Source organism: Heterodontus francisci, chromosome 18 (genome assembly GCF_036365525.1).
Source record: "Heterodontus francisci isolate sHetFra1 chromosome 18, sHetFra1.hap1, whole genome shotgun sequence".
In the NCBI taxonomy this organism is placed as follows: Eukaryota; Metazoa; Chordata; class Chondrichthyes; order Heterodontiformes; family Heterodontidae; genus Heterodontus; species Heterodontus francisci.
The window spans coordinates 6694029-6710471 of NC_090388.1; the positions used below are offsets into that span (position 1 = coordinate 6694029).

The 16443-nt window shown below is 44.1% G+C and overlaps 1 protein-coding gene across 6 annotated transcripts in view; it reads right to left on the minus strand.

Moving 5' to 3' along the window:
- Positions 1-16443, minus strand: part of LOC137379412 (EF-hand calcium-binding domain-containing protein 6-like) — a 120074-nt gene that overhangs the window by 66386 nt on the left and 37245 nt on the right. For 3 of the 6 annotated variants that reach the window (XM_068050188.1, XM_068050185.1, XM_068050186.1), the window contains 3 exons: positions 9369-9443; positions 2426-2492; positions 1520-1677 (listed from right to left, as the gene is read on the minus strand). In XM_068050188.1, coding sequence (XP_067906289.1) covers positions 1520-1677; positions 2426-2492; positions 9369-9443 — 300 coding nt within the window. Of the gene's footprint in view, positions 1-1519; positions 1678-2425; positions 2493-4241; positions 4282-9368; positions 9444-16443 lie in introns of all 6 variants that reach the window. The other 3 variants (XM_068050190.1, XM_068050189.1, XM_068050187.1) reach the window with 2 other exon arrangements.

Consider the following 16443-nt stretch of genomic DNA (forward strand, 5'->3'; position numbering starts at 1 on the left):
TTAAACTGACTGGCCTGTAGTTGCTGGGTTTGTCTTTACACCCTTTTTTGAACAAGGGTGTAACATTTGCAATTCTCCAGTCCTCTGGCACTAGTCCTGTATCTGAGGAGGATTGGAAGATTATGGCTAGTGCCTCCACATTTCTTCCCTTACTCCCTTACTTCCCTCAGTATCCTTGGATGCATCCCATCCAGTCCTGGTAACTTACCAAACTTTAAGTACAGCCAACCGTTCTATATCGTCAACCACCTCGTCTTTCACTATGTCTTGGGCAGCATCTTTTTCCTTGGTAAAGTCAGATACTAAGTATGCATTTAATACCTCAGCCATTCTCTCTGCCTCCATGAGTAAATCCACTTTTCGGTCCCTAATCGACCCCAACCCTCCTCTTACTACCCTTTTATGTTTATATGCTTTTGTTAGTCAGGCAGGGGAATTGCATAGGTTGAACAGGTGACTTTAGAAGGATATTGGAAATGGGAAGGAAAGGTGATTAGCTCCAGTTGAAGAGATAGCAGAGGCACAGGGACAATGGGCAGTAGGACATCTTTCTGTGCTGTAGTTTCTGAGACTCGATGAATTCGGTGTGAACATATATCTGTCGACCTACCAACTATCTCTTTGATTCTGAGAATCGTATATTCCATAGGGTTCGGAAAAAGAATTCTGTGTAATTCTTAATGCAAATATCGATTTTTTTCCCCCCCTATGTACCTTGGAAAATTAAACATCTAAAGAAAGAATTGTAGATTCCTATCTGTTAAATATTTGTTTCTGCTCTTGGACACTTGTAAACATCTCAATTCAGCTAAGAAACAGACTTGTTACTATAAATATTGATTTTGTAAAGTGTTATAATTTGAATGTAGTGAGCACTCAAGTCAATGGGAATGTATTCATCATCTTTAGCAAAATGTGCAAGCTTTTGCTAGCCGGATAATTTGCTAGCCGGATAATTTGCTAGCTGATTTCAACAGCAAACAAAGAAGGAACTTGCATTTTTAAGGCACCATTTCATGGCTTCCGAACTTCCCACAGCTAATGAAGAACTTTTCTGAAGCATTGTCACAGTTGTAATGTAGGAAATGCAGCAACAATTTGCACACAGCAAGCTCCCACAAACAGCAATGAGGTCATGACTAGATCATCTGTTGGAGTGATGTTGTTTGAGGGATAGATGTTAACTAGGACACCGGAGAGATCATCTCTGCTCTACTTCGTGTCATGGGACCTTATCATTTATCATATTGCTGTTTGTGGGATCTTTCTGTGCTCACATTGGCTGCAGTGTTTTCTACATTACAACAGTGACGACACGACACATTGGCTGTGCAGTGCTTTGGGACTTCCTGAGGTTGTGATAGGCGCTACGGAAATGCAAGTCTTTCTTTTTTTATCTAAACTATTTGACACAAGTGATGTGCAGTTGCCTCAAGAGTCGCTTCCCCACTGAGTCTCTTAATGCATTAACAAATCACCTAACATATCAAACATTACTGACTCACTCGGCACCACCAACCTTTCATGTACTTTCTGTTTCAGTAAACTAAGGTGATTTTCAGTGTTTTCTTCAACTTTGCTTGTTTTTTGCAGCAGAAAGCAATTGTTGGGATTCTTGGTCCCATTCTCTTGCAATTGTTTTAGTTGAACATTCTTTATCCACTCGGTCTTCCCAACCTACGGAACAAAATTTGAAATTAATAACCATCCGTACTTTGTTGTAATATCATTGTATAAATACTGGCTGAAGGTAAGACCCAAAGGACTGAATTAGTGATGTGGGACTTAGAGAGGTGACCAAAACTGGATTTGGGTTTGACCAGTTACATGCATTAAAGATTACTTCTGTAATCTAAAGGTTTATACTTCACCTCCAACCTGAAAATTACCATCTGCAGTTGGCACATTCAAACAGGGGTAGATATTCAACCCATAGCCTGTGGTTCCCTCTTGTCTATATCAGAAGGTTGTGGGTTTAAGCCCCATTCTAAAGACTTGAGCACAAATTTCCATTGAAGCCCAATGGATTTCTGAGGGAGTGCTGCACTGTTGGAGGTGTCGTCTTTTGGATATGATGTTAAACTGAGGCCCCCTCAACCCTCTCAGATGGACATAAGAGACCCCAATGAAGAACAGCAAGGGCATCATCCCTCGTCCACTGAACAACATTCATCTCTCAACTTACACTTGTTTATTTGGACATTATCACAGTGCTGTTTGTGGGAGCTTGTCGTGTGCAAATTGGCTGTTACGTTTTCTATATCACAACAGTGACTACACTTCAAAAAGAAGTAGTTTATTGGCTGCAAAGTGCTTTGGGATGTCCTGAGTTTGTGAAAGGGTGCTATATAAATGCAAGTTTTTCTTTCATTCTTCTTATTCAATACATCTAGGTAGTGATTTCCTTAATATGCCCTGGCCTTACCTCAGTGTCCTGGAAACAGCTTGCAAAGTCACCAAAGGAGAATCGCGATAACCCAGCAATTCCTAAGCTACAAAGAGATTAATATAGACACAGATGAATAATTACCTCAGTTATTATTATAATAAATATCAGAAAAAGCTGTCACATCAACAGAAAGAACAACAAGCAAAGACAATACAGACAGGATAGGAAGAAGACACGGGTAATGCAGGCATTCCCAAAGCCATTAGCACTCACTAACCAGATTTCAGTTTTGAATACTGGGGAGGATGACAATTCCTTGGAGGGATCCAGTAAGAATCAAACCCCCTAGCACCATAGGTGATTTGGAACACACAGTGAGAAAAGAAAGCACAGAAATGCTGTAGTCATGGGGGATTCAATAGTTAGGGGCATAGACAGGCTTTTCTGTAGCAGTACACATGATTTCTGAATGGTATGTAGCCTCCCTAGTGTCAGGGTAAAGGATATCACCGAACGAGTGCAGAACAGTCTGCGAGAGGAAGGAAAACAGCCAGAAATCATGGTTCATATCAGAACCAATGACATGGCTTAAAAAAATGATGAGATCCTTCTGGCAGAGTTTGAGGAGCTAAAAAAGGCATTAAAAACAGGGCCTCAATGGTAGAAATCTCAGGATTACTCCCAGTGCTACATACTAGTGAGTATTGAAACAGCATAATAGTCCAGGTAAACACTAGAGACGTGGTGCTGGAGGGAAGGCTTCAGATTCTTGGGGAATTGGGACTAGCTCTGGCAGGAAGTGCACCTGTACAAGATGGACAGGTTGCACCTGAATAAAGCCAGGGCCAATGATCTTGCTGAGAGGCTATCTAGTACTGCTGGTGAGAGCTTAAACTAATTTGGCAAGGGTAAGGGAACCAGAAAATAGCAGACAGGAGCAGATAGGAGATCGGAGATAGAAACAGCTGCAAAATTACAAATACCTCAAAAATTGCAGGGACCAGATTGAGGAAAAAAGCAAAAGTGCTGAAGGAGGCTTTAAAGTGTGCCGATGTGTCGATGTCTAATGTGTAACTAATAAGCTTGGTGAGCTGCAAGCAAACATTGCTAGGTGGGATTGTGACGTGGTTACATTCACACAGACATGGCTCACACAAGGCCAGGAATGGGTTCTTAATATTCCTGGTTACCAAGTATTTCAGGAATGATAGAGAAGAAAAAAGAGGAGGGGACGTAGCAATACTGATTATGGATGACGTTACAGTTCTATATAGAAGACATATACTAGATGGTTCAGGAAGTGAATCTATTTGGCTTGAGTTGAGAAACAGAGGGAGAGCTGTTACATTGTTAGTTTTTCTAGAGCAACAATCAGTGAGAAGGAGATAGATGAGCAAATTTGTCAGCAAATTTCAGAAGTGATGTTAGGAGACATTAATTACCCTATTGTAAGCTCGAAAAATCATAGTGTTAAGGGCTGGGAAGGAGAAGGATTCTGATATGTTCACAGGAGAACTTTCTCGAACAATATGTCTCCAGTCCAACACGTAAGGAAGCAGTGTTGGATTTGATTCTGGGATATGAAGTAGGGCAAGTGGAGTGTGTTACAGTAGGAGATCATCCAGCTAACAGTGATCACAATATAATTCGGTTTAGAGTAATTATTAGAGTAATCCTCCCCAGTACTTAAATACTTAAGATAAAAATGTTGAACTGGGAAGAGTTAATTTCAGTGATTTAAGAAGGGATTTAGCACAGGTAGACTGGAAAAGGTGATAGCAGGTTAAGGCAATAATGGAGCAATTGGAGGGCATTGAGGGAAGAGATAGTTCAGGTACAAACTAGGCTTTACCTTGGAAGGGAAAAGGTAGAGCATTCAAAGCTAACGTACCCTGGATGACAAAGGAAATAAAAGTTAAAACAGAAAAAGGAGGCTTATGTCAGGAGCTAGATTCAGTTAATAACGAGGCAAATTATGGAAAGTACAGGAGGGAACTGAAAAATTTAATAAGAGAGTCAAAGAGGGGTTACACGATAAGATTAGCAAGCAACATTCAAGTGAACCATAAAGTATTTTATAAACATACTAAGTGTAAGAGGTTAGCTAGAGAAACAAGTTGGGCCTATTAAGGACCCAAAGGGAAAATTTCATGTCGAGGCATGGCTAAAGTATTAATTGAGTACATTACATCTGTCTGCACAAAGGAAGCAGATGATGTGAAGATTACACTAAAAGAAGAGAGGGAAGTTATAAACAGGATAGCAATAGACAGAGTAGGTGTATTAAAAAGGTTAGCATTACTGAAAGTCGGTAAGTCACCTGGTACAGATGGAATGCATCCCAGGTTGCTGAAAGAAGCAAAGGTTGAAATCGCAGTGGCATTAGTTACAATATTTCAATCCTCATTGGATACTGGAGCAGTGCTGGAGCACTGGAGGGTTGCTAATGTTCTACCACTATTCAAAAAGCGGAGAGGGATAAAGCAGGAAACTAACGGCCAGTCAGCTTAACATCGGTGGTGGGGAAGTTATTAGACGCCATCAAAGACAAAATAAACTTTTATTTGGACAGGCATGGGTTAATCAAGAACAGCCAAAATGAATTTTATAAAAGCAAATCTTGTCTGACTAACTTGAATGAATTATTTGATGAAGTAACAGAGAAGGTTGATCAAGGTAGTGCAGTAGATGTATATATGGACTTTTGGAAGGCTTTCGACAAAGTGCCAAATAAGAGACTTATTAAGAAGAGGGAAGCTCATGGAATTAAGGGGTAAGTAGCGCTTTGGTTCAGTGACAGGAAGCAAAAGGGTGGTGATGGATGAATGGCTTTCGGACTGGGAGGTGATTTGCAGTGATGTTCCCCAAGAGTCAGTTTCTGGGTCCGTTACTCTTTACAATATTTTTAAATGAAATATACTCGGGTGTAGGGTGCAGCATTATAATGTTCACAAATGATACGAAACTTGGCAAAGTCGTAGATCATGATGAGGAGAGTTACAGGCTTCAGGATGACATGACAGGATGGTGAAATGGGCAGAAGCATGGCAGATGGAGTTCAGTGCAGAGAAGTGTGAAGTGATGCACTTTGGGAGGACTAATGTGGAAAGGCAGCATACTATAAATGGCATGATTTTGAAAAGTGTAGATGCTCAGAGAGACCTTAGTGTCCAGATATACAAAACCTTAAAGGTGACAGGGGAAGTTAATAAGGTGATTAAAAAGCACGTGGGTTACTTAGGTTTACAAATAGAGGAATAGAATATAAAGGAAAAGACGTCATATGAGAACTTTATAAATCATTGGATAAGCCTCAGCTGGAGTATTGTGGACAATTCTGGGCACCGGACTTCTGGAAAGATGTAAAGACCTTAGGAAGGGCACAGAGGAGGTTTACTAGGATATTACCAGGGATGAAGGACTTCAGTTATGAGGAGAGGTTGGGAAAGTCAGGAATGTTCTCCTTGGAACAAAGAGGGTTAAGAGGTGACCTCCAAGAGGTTTACAAGATGAAGTGAGGTTTTAATAGAGAGAGGAAAATTATTCCCTCTGATGAGTGGGGCAATAACCACAGGTCATTGATTCAAAATCATTGGCAAAAGATTTAGTGGGGTGATAAGGAGAAAGTTTTCTCACCCACAGTATTCCTGGCATCTGGAACGCTCAACCTGAAAAGGTGGTGGAAGCCGATTCCATAAATAATTTGAAAAGGGCTTTGGACAGGTTCTTGAGGATCAGGAACTTACAGGGTTATGGACAAAAAACAGGGATGTGGGACTAAGCACAACAACTCTTTCAAAGAGCCAACATTGGCATGACAGACCGAATGGCCTCCTTCTGTGCTGTGTTTCTATGACTCTATAAAATCTTTAAACTAATTAACGGAATCAATCAAGTTGAAAATATCAAGTTGTTTAACATTGACAAGGAACAGAGAATACAATTTGCAATCTTCGTACAAGTGCAGAAATTAGAAAAGGAAAACATAATTTCCACACAAATTGATGCGTGGAACAAACTGCGAGAGAAAAGAGTTGATTCGGGGTCAATTGCCACTTTTAAAAATGATCTGGATCAATATCTGTAGAGAAATGGGATTGAGGGCTAAAGAGATGTCTAAAAACATTGTTTTCAAACGACAGGTAGGGGAAGGACCTTACAGTCAAGCAGCAACAATGGAGGAGGGGAAAGATCACAGTACAATGATCAAATATTACATTGAGCACAGTGCTCAGTTCTGGTCACCAATACAGAGAGGAAGCAGTTCAAGGAAGCCAATGAGACTGATGACTATCATGGAGGACTGAGCTCCAAAAACTAGAGAAACATGGGCTTTTCAGCTTTGTTAGAGGAGTTGATCTTACAGAAGGTAGTATATGGTGAAAGGTTGGCTTAGAAAATTACTTCAAACTAAATTTCCAGAGTGGAACAAAGAGGCGCAGGTTCAAGGCAATAAAAGTCAAACTTAAGACCGATATTAGAAAGCTCTACTTCAAAGAGTGAATAGATTGCCAGATAGAGTAGTGAAGGTGCAAAACCTGGAGGTATTTAACAGCTGGAATTTGCAAAGGGTCTTAGGAACAGGATTAGTTCATTCGGATCATCAAACCTGTTCTGCCATTTAGTGAGATCATGGCTGATCTGCCCTTTTGGATGGGAGAGCAAAAATTGGTCAATTGGCTTTCCTCATGTGCATTGATCTGAAGATCTGGTGAAGATCTTGGCTGAGACAAGCTGCAACAGTCTTTCCTCACTCTTTAACTTCTTGCACTTCAGTTTAAAACCATTTCAGTTTTGAGCATATCCATATCTCTCCTTTCAACACTGAAGTATTTTGCAATGGGTTTTTAAAAAAAGGAATGAAATTGGGCAGGCATTCTAGCAAGTTCCATTTGATTGGCCACAAACTCGGCTGGGAGCTGGACATAACCAAAGGGGCTGGACTTGAGGGGAAAGGTTTCCAGAATGGTCTTGTCCAGCAATGGTGGGGGGGAGGGGAGGCAAGGGAGGGAAGAGGGTGCACCTGATAAAGCCATCTCATGGTGGAGTTGCGGCTGGGGGCCTGAGAACTGCTCAAGTCCAAACTGCCATGCTGTGCCCTTCATTCTGAGCACTGCAGGTATGCCTGATGAGTCCCAGGCGTACTTCACCAACAGGGGTGGTTGTGAGTGAGTTCCCAGCTTGGGTTGGGGTCCAAGCCAGGATTTGGATCTAGAAACACTCCTGAACGTGAAGGACTCAAAATGGATTTTTAAATATTACAGGCAGCTCTCTTGCACCTCCCCCACAGATACAGGGGGGCAACCTCTTCCTTTAATCTGAACAGGGTCCTGCTCCTACCCTCACTGCCACACCTGTCCCACTCCCCCAACTGGTAATCTTCAACCAGGATTACCAGCCTGTACCACAGAGGAGATTGCCCCGATGCATGTCCAGACCACTCATGGCCAGCCCCTCACTGTCCCTTCTCCTGACTCTGCAATCTTTAATGGCAGCTGATGGAGGCGGAGGGCAATGGCTTACTCTGTGATGCACACTCCCTTGGGTTTTCAGCTACTTTATTGTCAAGTTTCATCGAGGCTGTGGCTCAGTGGGTAGTGCTCTTGTCTCTGAGTCAGATGCTTGTGGCTTCAACTCCCACTCCTGAGACTTAGACACAGAATTTAGCGGAACACTCCATTGTGGTACTGAGGGAGTGCTTTGCTGTTGGAGGTGCTGTCTTTTGGATGAGATGTTAAACTACAGCCCTGTTTACCCTCTCAGGTGGGATCAAAGGTCCAATGGTACCATTGGGAGAAGGCCAGGGGAGTTCTCCCCCCTGTTCTGGGGCTAATATTTATCCCTCAACCAAGATCAGTAAAAACAGATTATCTGGTCATTTTTGTAATGCCATTGGTGGGATCTTGCTGTGTGAAAATTGGCTGCTGCTTTTTCTTACATGACAACAGTGACTACACTTCAAAAAGTACTTAATTGGCTGTAAAGTCCTTTGAGGTTGTGAAAGGTGCTATATAAATGTAAATTATTTATTTCTAAAAACTGTTTATAAGCATTTGGATAAGCCATTTCAGAGAGTTTAGTAGAAGGAAACGTGCAACTATATCGACCAATTCTGCTGTGCGGCATCATAGTTTACTGCTAGAATAAGATGCTGAGATAGATGTTCGTTGAAATGCTAGAAACTTAGCAACACATTGAGCTACTCTGAAGTATTAAACTTCCGCTGATGTATCTAGATTGACAGGAATGAAACATGGAGTTTAGTGACCAGAACTAGACAGACGGAGTCTTGCTCCTCTGAAGCTGAACTGTTAGTTCTTGCTTTTGTACACAGCAAGATCCCATAATTAGCAATGAGATTTTTAAAAATCCATTTCAGTGATGTTGGTTGAGGGGTAAATGTTGGCCAGGGCACTGGGGAGAACTCCCTCTTTTCAAACTAGTGCCATGGGAACTGTTACACCCAGCTGAGAGGGCAGAGGGGGCCTCAGTTTAACATTTCATCCGGAAGATGTTTTTTCAGCAGACCAGCTCTAACCCTCCACTGCAAGGGCCAGATCTTGATCTTCCAGCACAACTAACAGCAGGTTCCGGTTCCCCCTCACCTGTAGTGTTCCCAAGGACATCACATCACCCCAGCAGGACTCGTTCAAGAGCCGATAGGACTCAGCAACGTTCTAGACCTGAGCAAAAGCTGACATCCTTCCTTGAATTTCATGCTCTCAATCCCTCAGAGGCTAATTAGAAATCCATATCTTTGCCTTAGCTATCAGACGGCCCTCTCTACTGACTGACTCAGCAAGACAAGCCTGAGCAAGACTTGGCTGCCAACCAGCAGAGACAGAATGGACAATAACCTGAATACCTCAAGTACATCTCTGAGATTTTCCTAAGTACACAGTACCATTGCTTTCATTAATCTCCAACAATTATTAGCAAAAGAAATATGCACTGACATGTATTTAAAGATAATAATTACCTGCCAAGGAGATCATTGACCTGTTGAGTATTTAAGTATCCGCACAAATTCCACAGAATCCTCGTCAGTGCCTCTCTGTGCCAAAAGAATCAGTTAACAGATGATTCTGATGAAAGGTCACAGACCTGAAACGTTAACTTTGCTTCTCTCTCCACAGATGCTGCCAGACCTGCGGAGTATTTCCAGCACTTTCTGATTTTATTTCAGGTAAGAGTTGATGATTGGTTAACATGTCAACAACAACAATAACAACTTGCATTTAATAGCACCTTAAAGCAATAAAACATCCCAAGGCGCTTCACAGGAGAGTTATCGAACTAAATATGACCCTGAGTCACATTAGGGGATATTGGGACAGCTGGCCAAAAGTTTGGCCAAAGAGGTAGATTTTAAAGGAGGAGAGAGGATAGAGAGGTGGAGAGGTTTAGGGAGGGAATTCCAGAGCTTGGGGCCCAGGCAGTTGAAGGCACGGCCGCCAATAGTGGAGCGATCAAAATCAGGGATGCTCAAGAGACCAGAATTAGAGGAGTGCAGATATCTCAGAGGGTTGTGGGGCTGGAGTCGATTACAGAGATAGGGAGAAGTGAGGCCATGGAGGGATTTGAAGATAAGGAAGATAATTTTAAAATTGAGGTGTTGACAGACTGAGAGCTAAAGTAGGAGAGCAAGCACAGGGATGATGGGTGAATGGGACTTGGCACAAGTTAGGATATAGGCAGCAGAGTTTTGGATGAACTCACGGTGTGCAAGGTGGGAGGCTAACTAGGAAAGCACTGGAATAGGGCCATTAAATTAATAGTATATTTTAAATATCACAAATTGTTTGTTTAGTTACCTTATGTTAGTTTACAACATGTGATTTCAAATGGTTAAGTAATTGCAATTATTGAACTAAGATTATAATATTACAAGAACAATAAGAAGTTCATTTGTACAGTGCCTTAAATGTAAAAACAGTCTTGAATCCTGATTTAGCAATTTTAGTTGGAAGAACGTTTATTTCAGGTGGGCACAAAGTGCGGCGAGAGATCACACAATTGTTTATCCCTGTCTGGCGCAAAAGTAAAATGGGAAAGGTAGCCAAACCATGGCTTACAAGGGAAATTAGAGATAGCATTAGATCCAAGGAAGGGACATATAAATTTGCCAGGAAAAACCACAGACTTGAGGATTGGGAGCAGTTTAGAATTCAGCAAAGGATTGATTAAGAAGGGAAAAATAGAGTACGAGAGCAAGGTTGCGGGGAACATAAAAACTGACTGTAAAAGTTTCTATAGGTATGCGAAGAGAAAAAGATTGGCGAAGACAAATGTAGGTCCCTTACAGTCAGAAACAGGGGAATTTATTATGGGGAACAAAGAAATGGCTGACCAACTAAATGCATATTTTGGTTCTGTCTTCACAAAGGAGGACACAAATATCATACCAGAAATGTTGGGGAACACAGGGTTTAGTGAGAGGGAGGAACTGAAGGAAATCAGTATTAGTACAGAAATGATGTTGGGGAAATTGATGGGATTGAAGGCCAATAAATCCCCAGGGCCTGATGGTCTGCATCCCAGAGTAATTAAGGAAGTGGCCCTAGAAATAGAGGATGCATTGGTGGTCAACTTCCACAATTCTATAGACTCTGGAACAGTTCCTACAGGTTGGAGGGTAGTTAATGTAACCCCACTATTTAAAAAGGGAGGTAGAGAGAAAGCAGGGAATTATAGACCAGTCAGCCTGATGTCAGTAGTGGGGAAAATTCTAGAGTCCATTATCAAAGATTTTATAGCAGAGCACGTAGAGAACAGTGGTAGAATCGGGCAGAGTCAGCATGGATTTACAAAAGGAAAATCATGCTTGACAAATCTACTAGAATCTTTCGAGGATGTAACTAGTAGAGTTGATGAGGGGGAGCCAGTGGTTGTGGTTTATTTGGACTTTTAGAAGGCTTTCGACAAAGTTCCACATAAGAGATTAGCATGTAAAATTAATGCGCATGGACTTGGGATTAGTGTTTTTCGATGGATAGAAAATTGGTTGGCAGACAGGAAACAAAGGGTAGGGATAAGTGGGTCTTTTTCCGAATAACAGGCAGTGACTAGTGGGGTACCGCAGGGATCAGTGCTAGGACCCCAGCTATTCACAATATATATTAATGATTTAGATGAGGGAACTAAGGGCGGCACAGTGGCGCAGTGGTTAGCACTGCAGCCTCAGTGATCCGGGTTCAGTTCTGGGTACTGTCTGTGGAGTTTGCAAGTTGTCCCTGTGACCATGTGGGTTTCTGCCGGGTGCTCTGGTTTCCTCCCACAGCCAAAGACTTGCAGGTTAATAGGTAAATTGGCCATTGTAAATTGCCCCTCGTGTAGGTAGGTGGTAGGAGAATTGTGGGGATGTGGTAGAGGATAGGGGATTAATGTAGGATTAGTATAAATGGGTGGTTGATGGTCAGCACAGACTCAGTCGGCCAAAGGGCCTGTTTCAGTGCTGTATCTCCCTAATATTTCCAAATTTGCAGATGACACAAAACTGGGAGGGAGGATGCAGAGAGGCTTCAGGGTGATTTGGACAAGTTAAGTGAGTGGGCAAATGCATGGCAGATGCAGTATAATGTGGATAAGTGTGAGGTTATCCACTTTGGTAGCAAAAACAGGAAGGCAGATTATTATCTGAACAGCTATAAACTGCGAGAGGGGAATATGCAGCGAGACCTGGGTGTTCTCGTACACCAGTCGCTGAAGATAAGCATGCAGGTGGTAAAAAAGGCAAATGGTATGTTGGCCTTCATAGCGAGAGGATTCGAGTCCAGAAGCAGTGATGTCTTGCTGCAATTATACAGGGCCTTGGTGAGGCCACATCTGGAATATTGTGTGCAGTTTTGATTTCCTTATCTGAGGAAGGATGTTCTTGCTATAGAGGGAGTGCAGCGAAGGTTTACCAGACTGATTCCCGGGATGGCGGTTCTGACGTATGAGGAGAGATTGAGTCAGTTGGGATTATATTCACTGGAGTTCAGAAGAGTGAGGGGGGATCTCATAGAAACCTATAAAATTCTAACAGGACTTGACAGGGTAGATGCAGGAAGGATGTTCCCGATGGTGGGGGAGTCCAGAACCAGAGGTCATAGTCTAAGGATACGGGGTAAACCTTTCAGGACTGAGATGAGGAGAAATTTCTTCACCCAGAGAGTGGTGAGCCTGTGGAATTCACTACCACAGAAAGCAGTTGAGGCCAAAACACTGTATGTTTTCAAGAAGGAATTAGATATAGCTCTTGGGTCTAAAGGGATCAAAGGATATGGGGTGAAAGCGGGAACAGGCTACTGAGTTGGATGATCAGCCATGATCATAATGAATGGCGGAGCAGTCTTGAAGGGCCGAATGGCCTACTCCTGCTCCTATTTTCTATGTTTCTATGTTTCTAAACCAAAATGGCAGGTCAATGCACCTCCGTTGCATATTGTGTGTGTGTGATCACCACCCAATTAACTGGTTTATTTCACACCTGCAGAGCGGGCAATGTGAGATTCAATTGTTCCCCCAACCTTTACACAGAGTTCTCTTTGCTGTGTGCCTCCCTACTTATTACAGCTACAAGGAAGAAGAACAAGGGACATTTATATAACACTTCAACGTGTCCTCTGGATGTCTCGAGGCAATTCACGGCCAATGAATTACTTAACTCTTAAAATGTAATTTAAAAATGCTCCATTTTTTTTCCATTGGAGTTATCCATTTCTTAACTCCCACATCACAGTAAAAGAACATTAGAAGCAAAAAAAATAACTTGGGGTATTAAGAACTGGATTTAATGCTGTAAATACCAGGGGATCTGGTGCATGGGAGCTGAGGCCAACTAATGTAAAAGTTGAAATAAAAACAAAAAGTGCTGGAAAATACTACTTAAAGCTAGTCTGCACTACTTAAAGGGAAGGTGCATTCTGACTGAAGCAGGTACTGGAAGAGTGTCTGACCTATAGGAATAGTGAAGATGGCGCAACATGGTAGCTAACAGGCTCCCAGATTTTCTGATGCTGCACTCGAGGTCCTAACGTAGGAGGCGGACAGGAGGAGAGATGTCCTGTATCCACTGGGGCTAGGAGACCCTCCAGAAAAGCACTTAGAAGGGAATGTAAGCAGACAGCCACGGATATGAATAGTGTCACCTCGAAGACCTGAATGCGGTGGCACAGGAAGTTTAATGACTTCACATGAGTGGTCAAGGTCAGTGAATTCATCTTCAAATGCTTATTCTCACACTAAACCATTAGCCTCACACACTGCTCAATTCACCACACCCCCATCACTCACCTACCAACAATCTCTACCCACTACAACTTATCCCCCACACTCATAGCTTCACCTCATCCTCACGCATTTAGCACTGCTACACTCACATCTCACACGTTGCATGCACTGCCAGCTAGTCAACCATGGCAGCCACATTACACCACACTCACTGACACACTTCACTCTCTCTTGCAGGACAAGGTGGAGCACCACTACAGGAAGCAGCAGCTAACCGGCGGGGCAGAGGCACGGCCCTATTTCCCTACCCAGTGGAGGAGAGAGTGCTGGCCATCATTAGAGTGACCTTGACTGAGACCGTGGCCAGCAACGGGGCTGCGACCATAACAGATGATGGATGGTATGTTCCTACATAATCCACCTTCTCACATCCCACTTCCCCCTCATCCCACATTCTCTTCTGATATGCAAACTGCAGATACTATCAGCATGTAACTCGTGCTTTCATCACCCCTCCTCCCTTCACCATAACCCTTGTGCCTTTCTCCTTTCAGATACCCAAGAACTGCCACCTTTTTAGGCATTGATGCAGGAGCGTCAAAGCCAAGGGGGACACTGATGATGAAGAAGCACTGTCACTTGATCTGACACTCATACCACCAGCTCAGATACTGACACTGCATGTACTTTAGAGGGTAGCATAGAGGCAGGATCTGCACGTGGTGAGTCAGCCATGTACAAGTGGGCTGCAGCCAGAGAATGGGGAAAGGACAGCAAGGGCACCAGCTCTACAGAGGGCAAGGTCGCACATGAGTTCTGCTGCAGGAGACCCAAATGAGGACTTCAATGGGGCAATGTACAGAAAAAGGCTGATGGGTATGCATGGAAATGCTTGGTGCACTGGTCAGCCCGCCAGAAAGCTCACTGTCCCTGTCAACGAGTATGGTGGATCTAGCTCCAACTTGGCACAGGGCTTTGCAGAGCTTGAATCCCAACGTTCCAGCATGGAAATGGTGGCCAACTCCATGAGAACACTTGGAGACCCAACTATGATGCAGCATCTGGTGGCCAATGTCTCAGCTTCTGTTACAGCACAAGCAGAAGCTATCCGATATCTGAGTGCTGTAGTGGAAGCTCAGACTGGATTCATGAAATCTCAGCTCGCTGCCATGCAGACTCAGACTGCTTCCACCATGGCTGTGGATACCAGCGCTCAAAGGGGCTTTCACTAGATTACTAGGATTGCTGAGACGCCACCCTGGGGGAAGTGGCAGTCGCTCCGCAGAGCACGAACCCGATGACCTCTCCCAGGATGACAGCATTTGTGCTCCCACCGCTCCCACTCTTATCAGCCCCAGGTCAGCCAGCCAGCCCAGACTGCTGCTGCCCATGCCAAGGTGATGCAGTCTGAAGCAGAGCCTTCTAGGCCCAGAGCTGCTTGAGAGCGTCCTGCAAGGTCATCTGCAGTGTCCCTAACTAAATGTCAGCAGCTTTTCACCAGCAATGCTGCAGCCTCTGGGTAGCACTGTGTAGGAACACTAGGACAGGCAAAGGCACCCACAAGACAGGCACGAAGGGAATGAACAACAGTGATTAGTAGAGCTTTGTGTGGAATATTGGATATTTTGTTGGACAAAGTTGATGCGGAACAATTGTTTTGCGGTGGCTTTTATTTCAGCATTGTGGCCAAGCGGGCACAGTGATGGTCCATAACAGAGGGATGGTAAGGTGTGGCACTGCTGTAAAATGGGGATTTTGAGTTGTGCTCACAGGAACCGGAGTCAAACGAGGCGATCACAGACAGCCTGGCCAGAACGTGGATGTGTCAGCTGCCTTGTCCCCACCTCCTTCTCCACTTCCTCCTCCTGCTGAGGTGCTCACCAAATTCCTGGTGGCAAGGGCAGTAGCCTCAAGCCGACCAGGTTGAGGACGATACAGCAGATCACCACAACTCAGGACACCAGCTCCAGTGAGTACTGGAGGGCTCCTCTGAAGCAATCGAGGCATTGGAACCATTGTTTCAGCACCCTGATGGTCTGCTCAGTGATGTTTCTTGTGGCAGTATGAACCTCATTGATGGCATGGTGGCCACATCTGGCTGGGTTGCAGAGCAGAATGATCAGCCAGGTGTAAAGTGGATAGTCCTTGTCACCCAGCAGCCAACCTCTGGTTTGATGTGGCGGCTGAAAGATTGCTGGAACAACGGGCTGGAGCAGGATGAAAGCATCTTGACTGCTGCCAGGATAGTGGGCATTCAGCAGCATGATACGCTGATCGTGGTCACACACCAACTGCGCATTCAGTGAGTGATAACCTTTGCGGTGATGGTACATCTCAGTATGGAGATGCGGCGCCTGCAAAGGTGCATGTCGATGGCTTCCTGTACCACGGTGAAGCCCGCTATCCTGGCAAAGCCACATCCCTGTTCCATCTGCATCTCTCTGGTCAAAGAGAAGACAAGACGCTCCACTCTCCTGGCACAAAGAGCCCCTGTCACCTCCTGGATGCTGCAGTGGGTGGTGACCTGGGAGATGTTAGATCCATCACCTGCTCCAGCTGGGAGGATCCCGACAAATAAATTCAGGGCCACGGTTACCTTCACAGCCACTGGCAGCACCATCCTCACCCTGCCCTGTCATTGCAGATCTGGTTGCAAGAGGTGGCCGCATTCTGTGACCATCCCCTTTGTAAAGTGCAGATGATGCACAGACCGCTCCTGGCTTAAGAGAAGTATCCTGAAAGGTGATAGGCCAATAAGGCCTCCTACTGAAAGCCTTCTCCCCCTCCTCCTCCTCCCTCTGTGAGCAGCTTCTTCTCCACTGCCCCTGGATCATCTCCTC